General features: G+C 32.0%; 1 protein-coding gene across 1 annotated transcript in view; it reads left to right on the forward strand.

Annotated features, from left to right (window-relative positions):
- Positions 1 to 24,916, forward strand: part of LOC129218137 (LON peptidase N-terminal domain and RING finger protein 3-like) — a 105,843-nt gene that overhangs the window by 51,258 nt on the left and 29,669 nt on the right. The window contains exons 6-10 of the mRNA XM_054852349.1: positions 2,197 to 2,272; positions 4,841 to 4,955; positions 5,049 to 5,170; positions 18,427 to 18,594; positions 24,068 to 24,252. Coding sequence (XP_054708324.1) covers positions 2,197 to 2,272; positions 4,841 to 4,955; positions 5,049 to 5,170; positions 18,427 to 18,594; positions 24,068 to 24,252 — 666 coding nt within the window. The remainder of the gene's footprint in view (positions 1 to 2,196; positions 2,273 to 4,840; positions 4,956 to 5,048; positions 5,171 to 18,426; positions 18,595 to 24,067; positions 24,253 to 24,916) is intronic.

Genomic DNA, 24,916 nt, shown 5'->3' on the forward strand with positions numbered 1-24,916 from the left:
TATTGTTAAGCTAGCAGCATTTTTGGCTACAAATTTGGCAAGAAATTGTTAAATGTCATCATAATTTCCAACCTTTTGGCGTCTTTTAGAACCTTATAGTTCATTACTGGCATATTCCTATCCTCAAGCTCATGTGTGATGATGTTACCTACTCAACAGGTGTTTTTATTGGCGCATAGAAAAATTTTCAATTATGAACATGAGATTTTTCCTGTGAAGCTTAATTGAGCATGTGGAAAATTCCACTAAATGGCATCAAACTTAATTACTGGCGGATCACCCTTGTAATATTCACAATTCAGCCTGAACATATCCATCCCAATTTTCGTTTAAAATAATTTTATTGACGCAAATACTCTGAATCCATACATATTCACACATTGAAATGCATATAATGTTATTGACCTAATAGTGATTTCATCATGCTTTCAATGTTTCTTACACACATCTTTTTTTTTTTCTCTCATGGTAACAAATTTCCTGTTGCACTGTTTGAATTGGTTACATTACTTTTGGGCAGATTTGATTATTTTTCTTTCCTGTTTACTGATAGATATTAAATTGCTAATATTATTAATCTTAATCTTTTCAAATAAAGGTTTTTTTAGGGTCCTTAATGAATTTTAGCTTCATGAAGCATTTAAGTAGATAGCACTTCATGGAAATGCTATTTGCTTGAATGATTTATGAACATTTGTTTCACATTGGTAATGTATTCCATCTCTATTAGATGATTTGTATCTTGACTGTAATTGACCTATGAGAGGAGAAATTGAATATAAATGAATATCTTTCAAATTGAAATTAACTTTTACATAATTTCTTGAGTTCAGTTTTTTTGTTATTAATGATAATAATAGTAAAATACCCATATGCAGTTTTCCATTTAAAATCTTTGGTGAACTTGAAAATGTTTGTTGCATATGTTACACATATCTAAATGCAACTGTCTTATTGATGTATTTCTTGATATGTGTGCTGAGTGCAGGGCCCGATCAAGCCAAACTGGTGCCCAGGTCCTGAGTAGAATTTGGTGCCCCCCCCCCCATGAGAAAATCCGCACAATTTTAAAGTCAATGTTTCATGCTAGAAGCCTAATATACTAGAAACTACATTTTAAAAGAACATTACTACATTTAAAAGGAAACCTGGGATTTGAATACCAAACACTTGATAGTCACCAAACTAATCACAATTAAAATTGCCTCTTAAGGCGAAAAAGAGTTAAAAAAGAATTTAAAACTGAAAAAAAAAATCTTACTAATTCTGATATTTAAGCTTTAAAAAGGCTTCTTTCTGGCTTTAACAGAGGCAAATGTGTCGATCAAATAATCGAAACCTATGTTTGATGTCACAGAATTTTCAATGGTCAATAAGGAAAACACCTGTATAAATTATCCTGAGAAACGCAGCTTCTCAAATGATTTTTGATTCTTTTCAAAAATGAAAAGAAACGTTCACTGGAACAGCTGCTGATAGGCAAAGTAAGAAGAAGCTGCAAGAGTGAATCCACATTCGGAAATGTAGGTGTAATGTTTAGTGATCTTATCCTTTTAAAACATTCTCCAGCAGAAGGATTACCTTTTGAAAAAATTTGAAAGTGTGTTAATTCTTCTGGAAAATGTTCATCTATGTCATCTGAGTATTTTTTTTTTTTGAAATTCCAGAGCTAAGGGACAAGGACTTCTTTACGCGAATTTTTTTTTAACTTTATGAGTTTTTGAGGTGATTTTTAAAAAAATTTGAGCCCCCTCTCCCTTAAAGTTGAGAAGAAATAAAATGAGCTTTAAAAAAAAAGGAAGGAAGTAAGTGAATTTAGGCTAGGTTATTTTGGTGCCCCTAAATTTGTGGTGCCCAGGTCCGTGGACCCGCCGGACCGTGCGTTAATCAGGCCCTGGCTGAGTGTTAAATGTAATTACTTAGAAGATTTTTACTCATCAGAACCTAAATAAATCATTTGACTTTTTGAAATGCAATACTTTTAGCAGTTAAACAATTTCATTTCATATAATGTAAATTTGCTTGTCATTAATTTTCAATCTCATTAGGCTTTGACGTTTGGTTTCTAAGTGAATTATACTTTTTTTTATTCAAAATTTCATTTATTTTCTGAAAAAGTTGCTCTACCTAGAACTCATTTGTTAATAAATGAAATTATGCTATTTTGTAGTGACATTATTTTATATTATCTTTTAGATGAAAACAGTGTGGCAGATATGATTGATACATCATCTATTGATAAGCAAGATTTTGAATGTCCATTGTGCATTAGGTACAGTTTAACTATATTTATGTAAAAAAATGACTTTTACTTAAATCTTATAATTTTCTAAAATTTAGTTTTACTTTCCTTTTTTAAGTTATAAGTTTTGTTTATTATAAATATTTTACTCTTAATAAATTTGTTAATGTTTGTGATTTTTAATGAACTGAAAAAATAAAGTGGTCATTGGAGTTGAAATAAAATTACGTAGAGTGAGGGAAATTTAAACAATTTAGGCACATGCCATAATATTCTCATACTATATCACCCAGTTGTATAAACCGGGGAGGGGGAGGGGGCAGATGAGATGTCCTCCTACTTTTTAAATTTTTCTTCGAGTCCCACCACTTATTTGAATTTTAACATTAACATTCTCCCACTTTTTGATTTTTTAAAATCTTATGCTTGTATCTGTAATTGAGCCCCCAAGTTTTCCCCAAGATTACACCTCAGTAACCCTTTTTAATGCTAGTAAAATTGAGGCTGGCCAAGTTCTACCACTCACTGTTTTTGTTGCTTCCTGCCGTGCGATAAAAGAGTAATGTTATGTGAAAATATAGTAAATAGTCAGTCCAGATGTTTTAAACACTAAACTACAATTCTTATAACTAAAATGCAATCATTCATAAAAGAGACAACATTCTTCATTGATTTTTCTTCAATGGAATTTTTTTTTTTGAATTTTGCACTAACCACGACATGGAGACTTTGGTTCAAAAAAGAACTAGGAGGAAAATTCTTAACTGTCTGCTGGTATGTACATATGTATTAAATACACTGTATATATGTATATGAAACAGTAATTTTTCACTGACATTTTTTTCCCATTGTCTCATAATTATATCGAATTATATTTTTAAAAATCATTTTTTAGTCACTATTTGCTACCTAAAATGCACAAAAATACCATTTTGAGATAACAATTGCTGTTGTAACAAACAAAAGTTTTGAACCATTTTTGACAAATTTTTATCGTTACCGTGAGTGTTTTTTTTCTTTTTAAGTCTCACTTAATATCTAAAAAGAAATTTGAAACCATTCTATGATTTATTGTAGCGTTAAAGAGCTAAATAGATCAGCAATGAATTTTTCAAAAGGAAAATTGTGCATTTTAGACAATAAACCCAATTTGCAGATCATATATGTGTTTATAGCTTTTTATGGGGAAATATCGGTAGAACACAAGTATCAATTCAAACTGAGTACATAGCTATCGTTCTCAAAATATTGATATTTTGAATATATCAATATATTTAGGTCGTTAAATTCAACATTTTATGGATGGGGGGGGGGCTGCAAAGCCTATTATATAAGTATCTGCAACAGAGAAAAGCCATAAACCATCTTGGTGAATAAATATTTTAGCAATTTATTCTAATAATATAGCTATAGCAAGGATTCTCATGTGTTTGTGTGTGTGTGGGGGGGGGGGGGGTCATGAGGCAGATTATACCACAGAAACGTTTGGAGAAATTACTTTAAAAGAATTTGTCTTTTTATTAGTGGGTCGCAATTCTTGACAGAAAAGAGGACTTTGTACAATAAAGGGGTTACATCGCAGTCCTGGGGAAATGGGCACCCCTAGCTACATCATTTGCATATTAAGATATACTACAGAGAAACGCCATTGTACATCTTGAAAAGAAAATATTCCATCGGTTTATTCAAATGATAATAGCTAAAGCAGGCGTGCCCATTTGAAGGGGGAGGGAGGGTTCTTTATGCTTAGTATACAATTGAAATTATCAGAGGATGTTATTTTAAAAGGAGTTAAGTCTCTTCAATAAAAGGTCGCATTTTGGGAGAAGTGCGATAAATTTGAGGGGGGGAGGGGGGTTTATGTGAATAGTAATAGCAATATAAAAGAATGACGCAGACAATGCCATTATATATATATATATATATATATATATATATATATATATATATATATATATATATATATATATATAGGCGTCCCAGTTATTAACATGGTTAATTTCTTCCGTGTAGTATAGAAACCATGCTATATGAGACTTTCTTAAAAATAGCTTTTTAACTAATTTTTTACACTAATTAATCGTGTACATAGTAAAAATCATGTAAATATGTTTCATGTTGTATCGAAACAGTGGTTTGTGTTATGTCGAAACCGGGGGTGTTATAAATAATGTGAATCAAGGATGTGTACCATGTTATATCGAAACCAAGCTTCATAAAAACAAAGTAAATACTTATTAGAGTTTTTATCAAACATTACCAGAATTTATTAAACAAAAATGAAATTCCATCTTTTTTAAGCATAACTTTTGTGTTATATCAAAACCATGAAGCATTAAATTCAAGTTTCATACCATGTAATATTGAAACCATGTTATAATAATTGCAAATTGTATATATATATATATATATATATATATATATATATATATATATAGTGTCAATTAGGAATAAACATAATTTAAAACTTGGAAAAGATGATGTATAAAGGAGTTACTTTGGTGAATATTGAGCACTTTCATTAATGTATAAAATTTAGTAACTTAAAGATATGATTGAAAACTTGATTGCTTTTTACATTCTCTTGTGCTTTTAAAGGATATTTTGGGAACCAGTTACTACACCTTGTGGGCATACATTCTGTCGAGTTTGTTTGAATCGTTCTTTAGATCATCAAGTTTATTGTCCTATGTGTAAAACATCATTATCCGGTGTAAGTATGAATAAATATTTTTCACATATAGTTTTCATAAATATTTTTAGTTAGTCCAATTTTCATTGTAAGCTAAGTTATTTTTTTCTATAGTTTTTAGCTCAGCGCGTTCTGAGTACGAGTGAAACCATTGAACTTGCCATTAAAACACTGCTCCCTAATGAGTATTTTGAAAGGAGGACAATTTATGAAGAAGAAATGAAGGAGCTTTTAAAGTAAACATTGTTTCTTCAATGTTCTTTTCTAGTTGAGTTGAGCTTTTATTGTTTGTTAAAGTGCATTTGTTGTTAATAATGTTTTCTGAATGTTTTAAACCAGGAGTTCCCAAACTGTGGGTTGCGACCCCCAAGGGGGTCGACGCATTTCTTAGGGGGTCGCGACATTATGCCTAAACTAAAAAATATATCATTGCATAGTTTAAAAATTAAAATACATGGGGAAAAAATATCATTTTGGAATAACATCAATACTTGATCCCAGTGGCGAATCCAGGAGAGGAACTATGGAGCCGTCCCCCCCCATGCTAGAGTAGCTGATTGCCAACATCGTCTAAGCTTAGTTTAAATTTTGGTTTTGAGACTTCAATGTCTAAAAATTTCCGCTAAAGAGTACCAAATTTTCTCCCTCTAACATCATCTAAAATCGTCGAAAATTGTGTTTTTGGAACTTCAATTCCGAATAGTTTCTTTGAGAGATTTTCTTCACCCCAGCCCTTATCCTGAAAAAGTCCTGTAATTGCGTTTGTACTACTTAATTTTGGAAATATTCTGCAGAAGAGCCCTGAACAACATTCTGGCCCCTAACTTAATCACAAATAGCCAAAAAATGGATTTCTAGGATTTTGAAATGCCAGGGGAGATTCTACTGTCCCCCTTTACATCATTCAACATGGTATAAAATATCACTTTTAGGACTTAAAGTTCAAAAAAAAAAAAAAAATGGGTGAGGGTCTCCGATCATTTCTTTTTGTTGTCAAAGATAACCTACCATTCTGTTTTTGGACTTAAATTTTGAACATTTCCGCGGTAGTAACCCCAGTCCTTTCTCCCTCCATGTCATTGAAACTGTTCTAAAATTTTGTTTTTGGAACTTCAATTAAGAAAAAATTCCGGATTAGAGGCTCCCAATCCAAACCTTCTTCCTCATGTTTGAAAAAATGGTCTGTAATTGCGTTTTTAGTACCTCAAATTCAAAAATTTTCCGAATAAGGTAGCCCAAAAGCCTTTCCTTAACTTCAACAAAGATGACCTACAACCGCGCTTTTTTAGGACATTTTATTTTTATTTTTGAGAAATTAGAGAATTCTCTTTCCCCCTCCCCTAGGCAAAAAATTGTCTAAAGCTTCATCTTTAACACTTCAATCTCAAGAAATTTCAGAGGCACAGTCTTAGAGCTTGAATTGTTCATAAAAATCTCTGAACCTCTCCTCCTCCTCCTAAAATCACCAGATTTCTTGTAAACTGCAATTCTAGAACTTAAATTTCGAACATTTTCTGGGTTAGGACCTTCACATATGTTACATTTACAACTATATGTTTATATTGTTAACTCTCTTTCTCCACTTTTATAAAGTAATTCTCTGAATTTGATTGCTCATATGCTAGTAATCACCACCCACCCCTCCAAGCAGAATTCTGGACTCCCTTTCTTCCTATCTTGCTATATGTTTACGTTTGAAAAATATTGAGTGACTATCAAATGCTCTCCTCACAAGTTTTTGACCTTGTGATGGCCTTGTTAAAAGAAAATTCTTTCATTCACTTCAATGAAATTTGGAGACACCAAGCCTACATAAGATTTTCATGACCTCAACTTCTTTGAACACCAAATCTTGCATTCGCCACTGCTAGAACACAAGACTATTCGAATTGTCGAAATGCATGTTTAACGTTGTAGTGACTATCTTTCTTTTTAATTATGTGTTACCTATCCACTATAATATTAAAATCTGTTCGCGTCCGTCTGTCTGTCTGTCTGAAGATCGATCTTCTCGAGAACCGCTGCGAATCAAGAGTCAAACGAGATACCGATTAATTCGAAATTTTCCAAAGAAAACAATAGGACCAATCTCGTAATGGTGCGACTTTAATTAGCGGAGATATAAATTAAAACGTTAATTAACATAATGTTATTCAGGAATTTTTATTTCTTTCCTGTTGCCATTTTGCATATGTGTGAGCAAGTAAAATTCTAATAATTGTTTTAAAAGAGATTTTTTTGGCTGCTGTCCAAATCTTAAAACAACGTTTCCATCTAGAATTTCATTTTAAATTAGTTTAAAATTGGTTGCTCTATTCGGACATAGCCTTTATTTTATCGTCTGTCCTTTTTTATTTTTTTACATTCAACGTTCTTAACTCTTTTAAGCAGATGAAAGTTGTTTCTTTAGCTATGTTTAGGGTCTGGTGGGGGAAAGTGGTCAATGGGGTAAAGTGGTCATACGTCAAATAAATGGCTATAGCTTGGAAATAAATGTTCGAATGAATGTGAAAATTTTATTTTACAATAGGGAAGTTAAAAACTATGTTTTGAATACAAAATTTCACAACTGGCAAAATTTTATTAGGTAAAATAAAATATTTTGTGTGAATATGAAAAATTTCAAAATCTAAACACCTCTTTTAACTTTATTGGAAAATTTTGTTTGTTAGAATTATGAACAGATTGACTGCACAGGAAGCTTCCTACATGTCTCAAGAACTCTTACTCATTAGCAGTTAGCTGAATCTATTTTGGTTAATTTTTTGGAACAATTTAAGTAAGATGGGGTAAAGTGGTGATATTAGGCTTAACGAATATTGTCCTTTTAACGTCACTTAAACTTTAAGTATGAGGCAGACATAAGTGAAATATTAATTTCACTTAATATGTATTGTTTTTACAGTAAACAGGGTTAAATATACGAGTATATGCGTATGCATACTCATATTCTCGTGTTCGCACAAATATATACGTATTAACATAAATGCACCAATAAACGCATAGTATATGGGTAACTGCAAGTATTTTTTGTCTATAAAAATATACATTCGACTATCGATACACGTATATACCCGCTTATACCCGTACATATACGAACACTTATATACTAAGGTAGACACGTATATACGCGTACGTACTCGAAACTCGAGCAGACGCTTACAGACAAGCACATGATATACATGTATATAGGGTGAATTTAAACTTTTGGGCAAATTCTTAAAAGATGTAAGAGGGGAGTAGAAGAAGCAAGAATCATAAGAAACGTATATTCACAAGCACAACGCTGACGCGCTACATGCACGCAAAATCAGAACCTAAAGGATGCAAAACAGGTCACAAATTTATTACACAAAGACAATTTTACACATAATTTTAGGTCTTAAGAAAGTGTTAAAGTGATTGATGAAATTTGTGGCCGGCTGCTGTAATACATGCGTCGCAATCACAAAGCACTCTCTGTTGCAATAATGAGACTTTTGAAAAACTTTCAACAGTCGCTGTGCCTTTGTTGCAATGCGTGTATTAGAGCTACTACAGGCCGTAACTTTTACATCTGCTCTAAATAATTCTTGAAAACTAAAATGTTGGTTAAAATCATCTTTTTTCCCCCAATGGGGCTGTATAAGAGTCCTACCTGAAGAGGCGTCTGGGCCATAACCAGACCTAGTGCGCTCCCCTACAATGCATCAGTCTTTCATGTGTCACCATTAGGGCGCTGATGCATGACAGTTTTTTTGACGCCCAGTTTCCACCAGGGGGAGGCACCTGGGCTCTCTTTGATGCGAAATTGCAGTAGGAATTTTATTTTGCCTAAGAAGTTCTAATCAAAACGAATACCATAGAGATCTTTTACATGCCGCATAATCATACGACATGGGCGCTGATGAATTTCTGCATCTCGAAAATCCACCGACCGGCATCCCCAGGTCAGAACCCGATTCAACAGACGTACAAGGCCAGCGCCTAACCATCATGCCACCAGCTGGTCAGGTAAAATCATCTTTGTGTAACAAATTTGTGACCTGTTTTGCATCCATCACTTTCTGGCTTAGTGTGCATGTAGTGCGTCAGCGACCATAAGTTCATTATGATTCTTTGCTTCGTATCCTCCCTTCTCACACCCCTTTGATCTTTGCCCCAGAGCTTGGATTCACTCTGTAAGCATACATGTGTATTAGGGGATATACTCGTGTATACATACATGTACTTTTCTCCGCACAGACCCCACCACTTAGCTGTTAGCCTTTGGCTCCATCGTCCGGGGGGTCCGCGTAGAGGGCCCGCTGCACGACTGGGTGCGACGGCCGATAGTCTTTAAGTGCTACGGACGGGCTTGGTGCTTATTGCGCCGGGGAAGGTCCCCGTGCTGGGTGTAAGCCCAGCTGGGAGTTTACACCTTAATGTGTGAACCTTGCTCACCGTGAGATAATATACATACATGTACTGATATACACGTAAATGTACGTATATACATCTATACTGGTACATAATCGTGTTTACACGTAAACATACGTGTATACTTGTCGTTCCATATGTATGTACGTGAGTAGGCATGTACAAACACGCACTGGATGTATCCTCGAAATAACTCGTGTATACCCGTATATGTATGTATACCTATATATGCGTATATATGTCTACTATACATGCATATACTCAGATATGCATGTATATACTGGAGATACAAGGGCATACACGCATATGATGTTCGTTTATACACGTATATACTCTTGTAGACACGTATACTGTAGGTAATCACGTATACATTCTTATGTATACCCGCATATACTCGTGCATATACTTGTAACTATAAAAATAACCGAAATATACAAATACAGTGAAACCTGTGTAAGTTGACCACTCGCGGTGCAGAACTTTGGCGGTCAACTTAGACAGGTGGTCAACTTGTAAAGGGTGGTAATGATTTTTTTTTTGTCATTTCTTGCACCATGTATTCATTTTTTGAGTAATTCACCCTTACTATTTCTGTTCAACTCACTTTCATTGTTTAACATCATTGAAAGTGAAACAATTATTAAAAATACTATGCAAATATTTTTTTTACTTTTTTCTTGTTTTTAACTATAATAGACACTTTAGTTTTAGAAATTCCATAAGTGGTAGCTAATTTTCTCTGGCTTTCTACATTTTAAATCAATTTTAATATTTCATACTTTTTATTAATCTCAAGTTCAACTAACTTTCTTTTTGAAGCCTTTTTATGTAAAACTTATAGCACAAAGAGCAACAAGCTCGACTCTCCCAGTTCATAAAGGCACAATTAAAATGTCCTATCTCTTAATCCCTTGCACCAGAAATATGTAACTTTACTCATTAGCAGGCCCAGATCTGCGTATCCGCAGTGCGAGGGGCCCGTGTCCTTAAACCGGCCCTAGAAATTGAAGAAAAAATAGAAAAAAAAATAGCACTAAGACTTATTTACTGTACAAATAGATACTGCTGGCCACTAGGGAGGTCCTCTACATATTTTGTAGTAGGGGACCCACAATGTATAGATACGGGCCTGCTCTTTGTAGCACAATTCCTATGTTGGCATAACATATTGCAACTGAAAGAAAAGACTTTGAACTTTTCTACTGATACCTATTTTCATTGAACAGAGAACAACAAGCTATCTCAAAAAGAACAACAAATGAAAAACAAGTTTGGAGAATATAGAGCAGCATAAGCTTTATGCTGCAGTTTAGTTAGTAAAATGCTAGACCATCATCAAAGCATTAAAAACATTCTTAGCTATCAAAAAGAAAATAATAATAATTATAATAAATAAATAGATAGATAATAAAATAAAATAATTTGCTGAAAAAAGTTTAAGGAAATAAACCAAGTGGTCAACTTACAAAGGGTTTTTTACAATACTCCAAACCAAATTTGGCGTACATTAGTGGTCAAGATAGACATGTGGTCAAGATAGAGAGGTGGTCAACTTACAGAGGTTTTCCTTCATTATATGAGATAGGTCTAATTCCGTTCCTGACAAAAGCGGTCAACATAGACAGGTGGTCAACTTACAAGGGTGGTCAACTTTACAGGTTTTACTGTATTACGGTTATTTGTAACGGTTTTGCATCTATTTTTAACTATGACCACTTTATCCCATGCTATGACCACTTTCCCCCACCCCATGGGGTAAAGTGGTCATAAATACATAAGGAAATGAAACTGTTATAAAACTACTTAAATCAATATTTTTTCCCCTGAAATTCTATGTATTGTGTCCTTTAATAATGCAATGTAAAATAACAACAAAAAAAGTTTAAGTGTTTAAAGAATTTATTTTATTTAATATCCACTTAAGTTGAAAACCTATGATTTTATGACCACTTTACCCCACCAGACCCTATTGATTGTAGTGTAAGTTTATCATTCACTGGCCTCACATTTTGGTACACTTAGGATGTGCGACTAATTATGTTTATTTTGTTGGACTTTTTCCCGTCACATGGGTGAGTTTTCGAATTGTAATAATTCTGTTTTTCCTTCCTGTTTCTATTTTTATAATACAGTTTATATCGTTAAAAGAACATGTTAAATTAAGATTGTTTGGATTTCTTTGTGAAACAGAGTTGAACAAAAAAGATTGTTTTTAAGGATTTTAACTAAAGCTAAATTGGAATCTGATGACTTGGTATTAAATTAATGCTTATTAGTAGTTATTTAGTCTTGGTGCTTTAGTGTCACGTAATCAACCAAAAAGTATGTGTCATTCTATGTAAAAAGCTGATTGTAATTGTACATACAGTGGCTCCCAAAAGTGTTCGTACACCTTGAAATTTTGTAGTAAAACCAAAATAACGCAAAACTGAATTCGAATATAAAGTCCAAATTTTTTTCACACCATTCCTATGCCATTCTAAATAAAACCCAGTAGTTATTTTCAAAATATTGCCAGATTTTATTTTTGAAATTTGTCAAAAGACGAAGAGACAGAGAAAAACTACGCCACAAAAGTCATCGTACGCTGAAATATTTTCGAATAAATTCATAATTAAAATTATCATATATGTTTTTTTTATTATTTTTGCATTGTAATGATACTATAAAGTCATTTGCCTTTAATTTTTTGTGTATTTATTCCCTAATATTCTGCTTATTATTTTAAAATGGCAGGTATGCATAGAAAACAACAAACACGGCTCGAAATTTGATTTTTTTCCATCACAGTAGCCATAAATTGGTTTGAAATGTCTCTAAATTGGTTAATTTATACCATTCTATAGTGAAGTGCTTGATAAAATGCTTTAAAGACAAGAATTGGATCGCAAACAAGGTAAGAAAAGGTCAACTGGCAAAGTTAACAAAGCGTGATTGGAGGTTTACAGTTAAAAAAAATATGAAAGATATACATTTCAGAACTGAAAAAGTTTCTGCAGAATTGAATGAAACATTTTACGTTTAATTTTTACCTAAATTTGTTCGCCAAGTTCTCTGATTAGCTGGATTAAATGGAACCGCAGGAATTTTCCTTGTTTGTGCGGAAAACAGTAAGCTTACGCTTTCCGTCGTAAAATCAATGATAAATAAGCTCAAAACGTTCTGGAACAACGTCTTACTTGTAGATGAAAATAAATTCAACATTTTGGGTTAAATTGTTGTATAATTGTAAATGGAAGAAAAAAATGAGGAATTTTATCTTAAGAACTTAGTTGTATCAGTAAATCAGGTCCGTGAAGGTGTTCTTGTGTGAGGGTGCATCTCAGCATCAGGACTTGGAAATTTGGATTTTTTTGATGAAATAATGAATTATGCTGTTCATTTAAATATTTTAAAAAACAGTTTTAAACTATTAGCCCAAAATTTGGTAATAGGAAACAACTTTGTTTTTTATCAATATAACGATAAGAAGCACATGTTCGCGTTTGGTGCCTCAAAATTTGCCCTTAAGCTTAGAAATATTGTCTCAATCACCAGATTTAAACTTAATGGAACATATTTGGAGATATCTAGTGGCCAGATTACGAAAATACACCACTGAAACAAAAAACGAACTAGAAACAGTAAGACTTGTGGTGCGACTGAAAACTTACTCAGAAATTGCACAAAAAAAGAAAGAAAAAACAATGAAATCTATTCCCAGACGCTTAAAAGCTGTTGTTGTTACTGCATGATATTCTACTAAGTAATAACTTAGTAAAAAGTTAGATTATTTACTAATTTTTGGACATTTTTTTCAAAGTGTACAAAGACTTTTATGAGATAAAATTTCCGGCACTTTTTGGTTTTTGATTTTTAAAAAATTAAGTTTTAATGTTTTATTAAAAGTTTTCATGTAGTTTTGTTAAAAATAGATCAACGGTCTTATAATAAAATACCTATTTCGAAATATTGATTCTAACCAATGGATAAGGGCCTATTTCATTGAAAGTCGTAGGTGTACAAACACTTTTGGGAGCCACTGTAAATAGTTCAGATATAGTCTATCAGATGTAATTCATTTTAACGTGAGCACAGATTATAGTTGATAATGCATATATTTTCATCTTTTGTGCTACTTGAAAATACTCATAACTTGTATCATTTATAACTATGATTAACGTTAAAGAGATTTTTGACAAAAATATGCTCTACTGGTGTTTCGCAAACCTTGCATTACGCATATTTATTTACTCCTTAGTGCTTTAGAAACTGATGTCAGAGTAATACAAAAACATCAATTGGACATCTCTTTCATTTTTTAAGGAGCCCGTGCAATGCCGGGCACGCAGCTAGTAAAGAATAAAATAACTCAAGCTCCTTGAGTTATTATGTAAAATATACACAATGTCTACTTATACGCGCACACACAGACGCACACACACACACCCATATATATATATATATATGGAGAGAGAGAGAGAGGAGGACACATAGGGGGGGTCGCTGGTTGTTTAGTTGCCAAAAAGGGGTCGCGACATGAAAAAGGTTGGGAACCGCTGTTTTAAACATTTAACATTTTAATTCAAATAAAACACTTGTTATAACATTTTACTGTTTTCCCCTTTCCAAGTAACTGAAGAGATAGTGCATTAAGTCATGATAAAAGTTGCACTCTGCTGTAATGATGGTACTAAAATTAACATGAGCACAAGTTTTGAGACGTATTCTCCAGCAATGCCTTTGAATATTCCTGCTTTTTGGAGTTTCATCACTGTCTTTCATACTAAGGTGCAGAGTGTCAATAATTTTAATCTAATTAAAATGAATTGATTTCTTTTTGAAAAAAATCATTGATTTAAATCAATTTTGAACGCAAATCCAAAAAATCTTGAAATTTTTTAATTTCACTAGTTTTGCCTTTTTCTTAGCCAGTAAAACCTTTCTTCTATTTTGGATTTTTGTTCTGAGGGTTTTATCCCAGGGTAACCACTCACTCTGGAAGCCAGGAAAACTGGGAATTCGTAGGGAATTTCAAAATACCACTGGAAAACCGAGGAAATAAACCTGTGAAAAAATTATTACAATGTATCCAGTGTTCGTATTTAAAACAATTTGTGTTGCGGCAAAGAACTCTGTTTTCCCCAAAGTTTGTCCAATTTTATTTGTGTACTCCGAAAATATAATTTAATTTTTGGGACCCGCGCCCCCTCCTTTTTTTTAAAGTCTGTGTCAAATTCAGTTGATTGATGGAGCTGTTTAATTTAAACTTTTCATTTATATTTTCACAATTAGTAACTTCTTTTGTAAAAATCTATTTCTGGAAACTCATGCTTTGCCGAAAATTGCATGCAAAGTTTCAAATTTCAATCCTTTTCATCTAGTAAATATTTGAACTATTTTGAAAGTTGGAAGCTATTTTAACATATGCTAACAGCTACCTTAAATCTTTTAATTTTACTTTTGGTTTTAACAGTTTATTTTAAAAAAAATATTTTTAATCATTTAATTATTGGATTTACTTTTTTGGTGGGAACACGAAATTTTAAGCAAATGAGCTCAAAATTGTTCCATGATTTCTTTTGGAGCAGTTGGTATTTTTCCATTTAAAACCATAAAGTTTTTCTCTTCTTTTTTTGTGGGAGGGGGGGGGGGGGAGAGGAGAGGAGGAGAAGACTCCTAAAAATAAATTAATTTTTAATTTTTTCAGGGGGTCTTTTAGATATGCCTGCAGTTGAAACATACTTGAGTACAAAATTTTTGATCAAGTAGAAAAATTATCCAAAGCAATATAAACTAAAATGTGATATCAGAGTTGTATTTTTTTTCTGCCTCCTTTTACTGCTCTTACTTATTTCTTTTTTATTCTTAATTGCTTAATTCTGAGGTTAGCAGCTATGAGTTTTTAAACTAACTATAGTAGAATATAAGGAAATCCAGAAAAATCCTGTGATGCTATTTGAATAAATCTAAAGACCAATAGACATTTTTCATGATATTTTACATTTTGTCAGTGTAGAGGGGAAACAGTGGTACAGTGAATAGTTTTTGATAAAAAATACAAAGCTTGAAATATGCTTGTATATGGGCATTAAACATATCCCTATATGTACGTTAAAATCAATCAAATTAAAAAATATCGGAATTACGTTGTGTGATGTCTAAAATTTCTGAAATTTAGCTGTGGAAAACCTCAAAATCTTAGGGAGTTTGAGTTTTTCTGGTGAATGGCCACCCTGTATCTTCTCTTGACCAATTTTATCTGTATTCTTGCTCCATACTTAGCCTGAAAATACAAATTTTTAGTCAGTGGCATGGAGTTCAAATTTTTGACTTTGTATTTGTTTTTGGAATGCAGGGGTGGAAAATCTGCTCCAATTGCTCCCATTTTGAAATCCTGCTACATTCTGCTACTAAAACGATGAAATTTGCCAATTTTGCACTTTCCTGCACCAAAAGTAGAAATACAAAAGTTTCGATTCTGCACCTATATGCCAAAGGTAGCTTTTTGCGTGATGGCCTGTAGTCTTAAAATCTCGCCAAAAGCGAATTCATGAGTATTACTTCAAACTCAAGATCTTGATTTCAGTTATATCAATAATAATGCAACAACAGGTGATGGAGAAGATGAGTGCCCTACAAGAAAGTTTCATCATCTTATGTATGGCTAGATCATTACTGGCACAAAATGTTTACTATAAAGCATGCATTTGAGAATCCTAAACGAGGCATTTTAAGTAACTTGCTAAAGCATTACTTTCACATGCTCATGGCAATGCAAGTTGTGAATAAGGGGGGGGGGGGGAGGGTAGCATTCACAAAAACATATTAGAAAGTCTCTCCTCTTTTAAGTATAGAAAGTATCATTCGGCCAAATGAAGTCTTACATTAAAGGAATTGATGGGATTGAACATTTAAAGATAGAGAAGGAATTTCAAAGTGAAGTAAAAGCTTCTGGTGTGAAATACCAAGAAAAAAAGCAATTTTTATCAAATATACATAAAGAAAAATTGCAAAGGGGGAAAATGAGTCTTACACTTAAAAAAAGAGAACATTTGAGCCAGCAGATTCAATCTTCACAGTCTATGTTAAGAAAAGCTGAAGCTATGAAAGTAAAGGGGCTTAACAGAAGTAATTTGACAGAAATAAAAAGTGGACAGGTTATATTTAAAGAGACAAATGCTAATATTGAAAGATATGTAAAGTTGTTAGAAATCAACAGAAAAATTCAATTAGCATCTGCTACCAGTAAAGCCAAAAAGAAAAAAAGCTAAATGACTTTGTTTAGCAATTTCAGTATCTTTGGTGTAATTAATACTTGTATTTAATATGCATAAAATAAATTGTAATCATATCTTTTTTTTGATAAAATAAATATTAAACTTTAATAACATATTATAAATACTACATCCATTGATATATTATTTGTTTAATTTGTAAATTCATCTAAAGTTTCAAAAAAAAATTATTCTTCTTCAGCAGTTTATCTTTGTTTGGTGCTAACAATACTTTAATATAATATGCATAACATAAATTGCAATTATAGTTTTGAATAATAAACATGAAATAAAAGTTAAATTTGAATTATCTATTACATAGATTCTTAAATAAATCCATTGATATTATCTTGTTTGTTTGCATTTGTTTATTCATTTCAAGTGTCAAAACAAAAAAGCAGTTTTGAAGTTTTAAAATCTTTGTTTGGTGTGGGTAATACATTTATATGATATGCATATGATACTACTAACAAGAAGAAATGTTATGTTTGAATAACCTATTATGAATGAATCCATTGATATTGTCATTTTGTTTTGTTGTTGTTAAATTAATTATCAATGTTTTTTTCCTTTCTAAAGTATAACCTCATTCTAATTCTGGGGGGGGGGGGGGAAGAAACCCTAACTTTTACATTTTAAAACTTTCAGCATCCCTTGCATGAGTATGATATACATTTTCTGTACATCATAGGGAACATTTTCAAATCATACAGCCTTATCTTAAATTAGGAAAAATTGAAAAAAGCAATTGTATATTTATGTTTACATGTAAAATTTTATATAAACTTGTAGCAAATATGTCTAACAATGTATGTTAATGCTCAAAAATGTTATTTGGACCTGCTCCAAAACACAATTTGACCTGCTCCAAGGCTGCTCCTAAAATGAATTTTTAATTTTCCACCCCTGGAAATGTAGCATTTAACATGATTTTGATGTCTGTTAAAATATTTGAAATTAGTAAAAGTTCTTAATTTTGATTTAAAAACAATGTGAACCTGGTAGGCATCTTGTGTTTTTCAACATGTCTGCATGGCAGGCATAAAGGAAACAGCTTTCTGGAATCTAGTAAATATTAGTTTTTCTGTAGTTCTAAGAAAACCAGTAACAAATTAATAATATCTCCCTACCCTTACCCATTCATTAAGTGTTCTGAATAAATCCAAGGAAAAAAGTAGGGCCAGTGAGTTTTGTCCATTCAGCTCTCATAAGAAGTGGACTTAATTAGCTTCTAATATTTAGTAGAAATGTAATAGTTAGGATGCTGGCATACACCACTTTTCAAGGAAAAGAAATACAGATAATTTTTGACACATCCAATGATAAACAAAGCTTAAATGTTTTCTACCAAATGTGGCAGAAAAAGAAAAAGTCTTAATTTGATTTAGTTCAAATTGATAAAACTCTCATTCAAATCATTCAGATGTTTTTAACATTTATTCCAATGCAATTTTTTTCGAGTTTTTGAATTAGGTAGTTCAAATTAGCAAGTGTCCACTGTAGTTTTAACGTTTTTTTTTTTATATTGCATCTCTTTCACATTTTTTTTTCTGTTCAACATCTAGCAGATAACTAAATTGTGTAGTTTTACCTTTTTTTCTAAACAGAGCTGACAAGAGGCCATGTCAGCCTAGTCGTAAACTGGCCTACATGAGCCTAGGCTCTTGGCAGCTCTGTTTTTAAATGCAATTGTTCTTTAATTGTAGTTAAATTAACAGCTAAGCACTAAATTTAAAGCTTTTGATGAACTCAAATTCTTTGCTCTCTTTATCCTTGTTGAATTTTCTTTTTAATTATTAAGATAAGATAAGAATACAATTTTTTTTGCCACATTTCAGTGCTGGTAAAGATCCTGAACATGAAATTCCTCTCTTCATATGTACAATTGCATACCCAACAGTGCCTTGCCCTCTGCATGTTTATGAGCCTCGCTATAGACTTATGATCAGGCAGTGCATGGAATCTGGAAGCAGACAGTTTGGAATGTGTGCTTATATTGATGACAAGTAAATACCTTTTTCTTTTTTTAAATGTTATAAAGACTGCTGTTATAAACTTGTGTCTTGAACAAGAAATTCACAACCTCAAATATGCATCGCGTGCCCTGAATTTAAGGGCCTATCACAGAAAAAAAAACACCCACTGCTGATGTAATAAAAAATAAAGTACAGTGAAACCTGTATATAGTAATACTTGTATGTAATGAAATTTTCTTTAGTCTCGGCAAAATTCTCATTTACTCAATGTACTTTCAACCTGCCTGTAGCGATAATCACATTTCAATTGCACCTGTCTATAGCAATAATTTATAATTTTTTTTAAAAAATCCAAAACTACTTTATTTAATTACCTGACCTTTTCTGTCTTAAAAAATATTTAAACAAAATTTGAGGTAACAAAAGATTGAAGCACAATGCTAAGAAATGATTTCAGGACAATTGGGAGAAAAGCTAAACTGCACTGGTATTCTTGAATATGTAAGCCAATGCAGTTTAGCTTTACTGCTACTTTACTAATCCTATACTCATCTTTAAATATATACATGCATAGTATATGTATATATATATTTAATGATGGCACACAGCGCATTTTGGCTGAAACGCCAAATACTGAAGCTTCGGCCAGCTAATGGTCGAAGCTTAGGTTCGACTAACAAAAGAACTTAGGTTAGTTCCGTTGCTTTGGCTGCTCTGTATGTTGAGTTTTAGCATTAAATGCACAATAAATGCATTTAACATCATGTAATTCTTCATATACTTTACTACTCTTTGTTTTTTTCAACATTTCACTGATGTGTTTTTAAAATTACAAATGGATCACCAATAAAAATTTTACTTTTGCTTTGAACTGGTAGTTCCAGAAAAGCACATGTTTCTAAGTTTTCACTAGAAAAAGTAATATAAAGAATTATTTGGAATATTAAGGCATGTTCTACAATTCAGTTAATGTTTAGAATAACTAACTGATGTAATAAAATATTAAATCATAGACTTATTCTGTAACAAAGAACCTACTATTTAGATTATGTGTTAGTATTTATGTAAATACTTAAACATTCTTAATGCAAAATGTTTATATTTTTGATGACTTTGTAAAAGTAACATCATGCGTTCTTTCTTACTAGTACTATCTTAAGTATTTATTTTTAGAGAAGGATTTAACAATGTCACAAGTTAAAAAGGTTGACAGCTTGATGCATCTAATTAAAAACTGAAATATTGTACTTATAACTATTAAAAAATATATAATTTTAAAGCGAATTACTTAAGAATGCCCACTAGTCGCATATATGTCCTTGAATATATAAATAACATCACTATGGTTATAAATTTCAAAGCTAGAAATATTTGAAGAATATTTAATGCAGTATATTTATAAAGGTTCATTTTTTAAAACTAAAGGGTTCAATGCACAACTTTTAAAGTTAAATATACATTTCTGTTATGATTGGTCATAAGGTACAATTTTGAATTTAAAAGACAATATCTTAGATAATAATAATTGTAAAAGAAAATTCACATCATAAATTGTTTCAGGCTGAAGTGGCCGAATCACAGTTCATGATTTGGCCAAACCCTAACTTCGGTAGAATGACCGATACTTCGTTCCATCTCTATATATAATACATTTAGTTACTTAAATGTTAAAAATAACAATACTTACTAGCACAAAAGAAGCAATTTGTTAAGTATATAGATAGTTTAGTCAAATAGAACAGCAGTAACGAATAATTCAGAATACAATATTCAAATAAGATTGATCTCTTTAAGTGGAAGCAGTCTTATCAAAGAAAGGCACTAAACATTACTTAATCCTACAATGTATTTGATATATAAGGCAACATAGTGAACTCAGCAAATGTAGGTAGACAATGAGGAATTAAAAAAAAATAAATAAATAAAAGCCATTCACTAGAAGAAAAAATTAAAAAAAAGAGATTAGTGGAGATTTGTCCAGTTTGCTAATGAGAGTGGCAAATTTAGATGAACAAGCACAGGATCATTTGCTTGTAGCATTGGTATAGACACACTTATCCAGTGCTCAATTCTTCTTCAGTGCTCCCACTGGGTCTAAAAGTCCTTGTCAGCTGCATGAAATCAAGGAAATCTAGTTGAACAAAGCAAAAACTTATCCAGAAACAAATGCTCAAAATAGATCCAGTCCTATTCGACAGCAAGACTGCATCCAAATCTAACATGCACTAGAAATTTTCTAACTCATGGTGTTACTACACTAAGGATCAAGAAAGTAATTAATTGGTTACAATGAAGGAAAACATTCATTAACTAAGAATCAGTCTCATTTGTTTATTTTAATCAATACTATTTCTATAGTATGTTGTGAGAATATCCATTAGTGTGTATGCTTGGTGTCCATAGTTGAATGACCCTCTCCAATGTAACCTCTCCCTTGTCTAGCAGCAAAACTTTTGCTCAGAAATTAACGCAATTTTGTGTACAACATAATGAAGGGATGAGAATTTGTTTGAACGAAAAAAAAAAAAAAAATCAAAATTTTGCCACCAGAGGGCATTTTGAATGAAATATGCTTCCCAATTATCTAAGCTCATTTCATGTGACTTTTATCTTTGGAGACATTTGAAACATCTTGTAAATCGTGATGCGCCTATAACTTTAACTTATCTTAGATACAGCATATCAGGATATGATTGTAGCAATTCAAAGAGCATACTGAAATCAACTATAAAACATGTTTTGATGCAAGATTTGTTTTAAAACCACCTAAATGTATATTGTAAAACCATACAACTTTAGACCAGTTTTGCAACTTTAGACCATTGAAGGAGTCTGCTAGTATATGCCATGTAGCAGTCGTTAGAGTAAAGCTAAAGAGCTAAAGTCTTTAAAAAAATTCAGTAGGTTCGAGTGTTGTTTAGCAAAGTTCATGTTGTTTACCCCAAGCTCCAGTGTTATCATTCTCATGCCAACATTCATTTGTGTTGGGAGTTTTTTTTTTAATTTTTGCTTTAGCTCTGAAAGTCTCCTTCAAAACCTATATTTGCGGATTAAATTCTCCAAAGGTAAGTTTGTTACTTTATTAGGTATCTAAGATGATTTAGCATTTTCGGCGAATCTTGATGTTGCTTTGTTTACTTGTCGTTTCAATGTAAACAAAGTACGGGAATTCAAGTTGCAACTTTAGACCACCCATTTTTACTATTGTTTGTCAATAATTTGTGAACAATTTTGTATTGTCTTGAGTAGTTTTTTAGCTTTCGGATTTTTTTTGGTTTTAGACATGAATCCAGGGAAAAGAAAAAAGATAGATGGCCATCCTTACCTCAACCCCAAAGTGGTTTTTTTTGGGGGGGGGGGGGGAGTAGAAAATAAGGAATCAAAAATTTAAAAAGTAGGAAAGGTAGGAAAAAAATCACTTAAAAAAGTAGGAAAAATAAAAAGAGAGGACTACACACACGTCAAAAGAAAACACATTTAGCATAAATTTTATTTCTAATGCAAAATAAACTAACAGTATTTTTGATTTAAAACTGTCCTGAAAATAAACTAACAGTACTTTTGAAGTATTAAAGGGATTTAATGAAAGACCGAGTCACAAAAACAAAATGAAAGAAACAAGCTGACAATCATCAATATGAAAAATAAACTGGTGGAAACGAAGATATTAATTACAAAAATATGAAAATAAAATCCAAACAAAGAAACACCTTTCAACAATACAGTAATAAAATTTTTAAGTGTGAAAGAATAAAATGCAATATAGCAATTGCAAAAAAAAAAGATATTAATATTAATAAAACTCATAATTTTGGTGCAATAAAACCATTTTTGTTTTAGATTTGTTCTGTCAAAAACGAAAACATTCCTTCAAGAGCATCCATTTATCATTTGAAAATACTAACATTTTCAGCTCCTGTTGTCATAATCTATGACAACAGTCGCAACTGATGTTTCTCTGTGCATGAAAGGGAAGGCATATAGTTTCTCTCAATCCTCACCATACAGCAAAAATATTCATTAAGAAATTGTTCACGAAATTGAGAGTGAGGGGGAAGCACCTGGCATCAAATGCCTGCATATATCTCTTTCTCCCCCTCCTCCCTTTGATCAGGCGCCCTGAGTACAATAACTTACAGTAGGTACGCCACATCAGTATAATTGCCGCACCCCGAAAAGAGTAAGAGTCTGTCAAAAAACAGAACTATCTATGCATTGTAACTTTAGACTGGAGCGGTTTAATGGTGCAGATCAAGTAAAATATGAGGTGGTCTAAAGATGTCACCACCATGTGCAAACTTTACACCACTATACAAAAAATTCCCCCTTCCTTTGTGTGTAATTTAGATTTTTTTTCGAAGCGTCACTCTACAGCTAAAATGTATGGTAATGTATGGTTAAATTCTCAACCTTTTTAGGCAAAGAATAATGAAAGTATGAAGAAAAATACACATAAAGTGGTCTAAAGTTGTAGGGTTTTACGGTAATAAATGTGTAACTCATAAAAATGCGCCCTTTGTTGACAAAATTTTGAACCATTATGTTGTAGAAAATTTTTTGCCAATTTCTGAACAATAGTTTTGCAGCTAGACAACTTTTCAGGAGGGTCGTTTAATTATGGACACCTCTATAATCCTAGTTGGAAAAACAGCCTAAGAGATATATGAAAGTGAAGTTTCAGATTCCTTAAAAAACTATTTGGCAAAAAGTAAAAGAGATTTTAAAGACCATTTGTTAAATTTCAAGCTTCTTGAATAAATAGTGACACCCCCATACTTTGATTTCATTGCGGCTTATACCATTAAAATAGTCATTTATTCTTTTTGCGTAATATAATAAGTAGAATTTAATGCATGGCATGATCCTTTCAGATTGGTAAGAGGTTAAGAAACAGTCACATTACCTACAAGTAATGAGGCTTACTTGTAGGTAACAATTTATACTCATGAATCTAAAAAATAAAAACTATTTTATTATTCATTTCAAAATTCAGATCAAACAGTCAATGAAAACACTCCATGAACTCTTATAAAGGAGAACTCAGCATCTGATTTTCACCCTCAAAGATTTATCTTTTAGTTTAAAATAACCTTTAAGCACAAGATTCTTTAAAGTATATTAATGATCCTTAAATTTATTTTATCTTTTCTAACATCATAATGTTTTAATTAATTTTACCTTAAAATATTTACAAGAAAGTTAAGCAGATTTATTACTGGTTAACCCTCAAACTTTCTCTCAAGTGCGTAAAAAATATGGCATTAAATTATTTTACTATTTTAATATATACTTTACTTAAAATGTCTTATGCCTTATGATAAGTATTTTAAGTTAATCCTTATTTTCACAAGTTATAAATTCATAGTTTGGAATAACTATTCTTTTTTTTTTTTGGTGTTTTGTGGAAATTTTTTCCAATTATATACTGTTCAATATTTTTTATCTATAAAGGAATATTTCGTTTTTATTATGCAATGGTGTTTATTGTAAACCTTTTAATTAGCATTGCAGAATATGGTACATTGCTTGAAATCAGACACATTGAGTACTTCCCTGATGGACGATCTGTTGTTAATGCAGTAGGAAGTAAACGTTTTCGTATTTTAAGAAAAGGAGAAAGAGATGGTTATCATACTGCATCTGTTGAATTTTTGAAAGATGAAGCTTATGCAAATGTTGATACTGAAGGTTTGTGACCATTTTGATTTTGTTTTAGTTTCTCATGTGTTTTGTTTTGAAGAGTCACTTTTCATTTTAATTTATAATACTTTGCATTGGCATGAAATTTAATTATACTTACAAAAAATAACTTCTTTGCCAAAAAAAAAAAAAAAAAAAGTGCTATAAATATTTTATGTACAATGCTATGAAAGTTCAGGCTAAGGAGTGAGTCACCTTTTGGAATTTTGGTTACTTTTAGTCACCTTTTGCAATTTTTGTCACCTTTCTCACTTTTCGTGAAATGTGCTCTAGGAAAATCTTTTTTTAAGAATAAAATTCTTGAAAAGTATCTGAATGATAGCTTTAACAATGAAAATAATTTAAAAAGTAGCATTAAGTATGCACCCCCCGGGAAATCAGGAAAGTTTTATTTTCTCCAAAATATCGAGGAATTTCTGCTAATGTCGGGAATTTTTTTAATCGCTTGCAATCACTCCCTAAGAGCAGCCTCAGATCACTCTTCCTATCTCCCTTCGACCTTCAGCTGTAGCAAAATTCACATATCTGCTGCACGTCACGTCAGCAACGATATGTTTTCTCACCCTAAAACCAGTTTACAGTTGGCGTTGCCATGACAGAAAGCCGCATTGTACAGGACCGTTTAACCGGAGGAGAAGCTAGATATTTGATG

The sequence above is a fragment of the Uloborus diversus genome, chromosome 3, assembly GCF_026930045.1.
Source record: "Uloborus diversus isolate 005 chromosome 3, Udiv.v.3.1, whole genome shotgun sequence".
NCBI classification, from domain to species: domain Eukaryota; kingdom Metazoa; phylum Arthropoda; class Arachnida; order Araneae; family Uloboridae; genus Uloborus; species Uloborus diversus.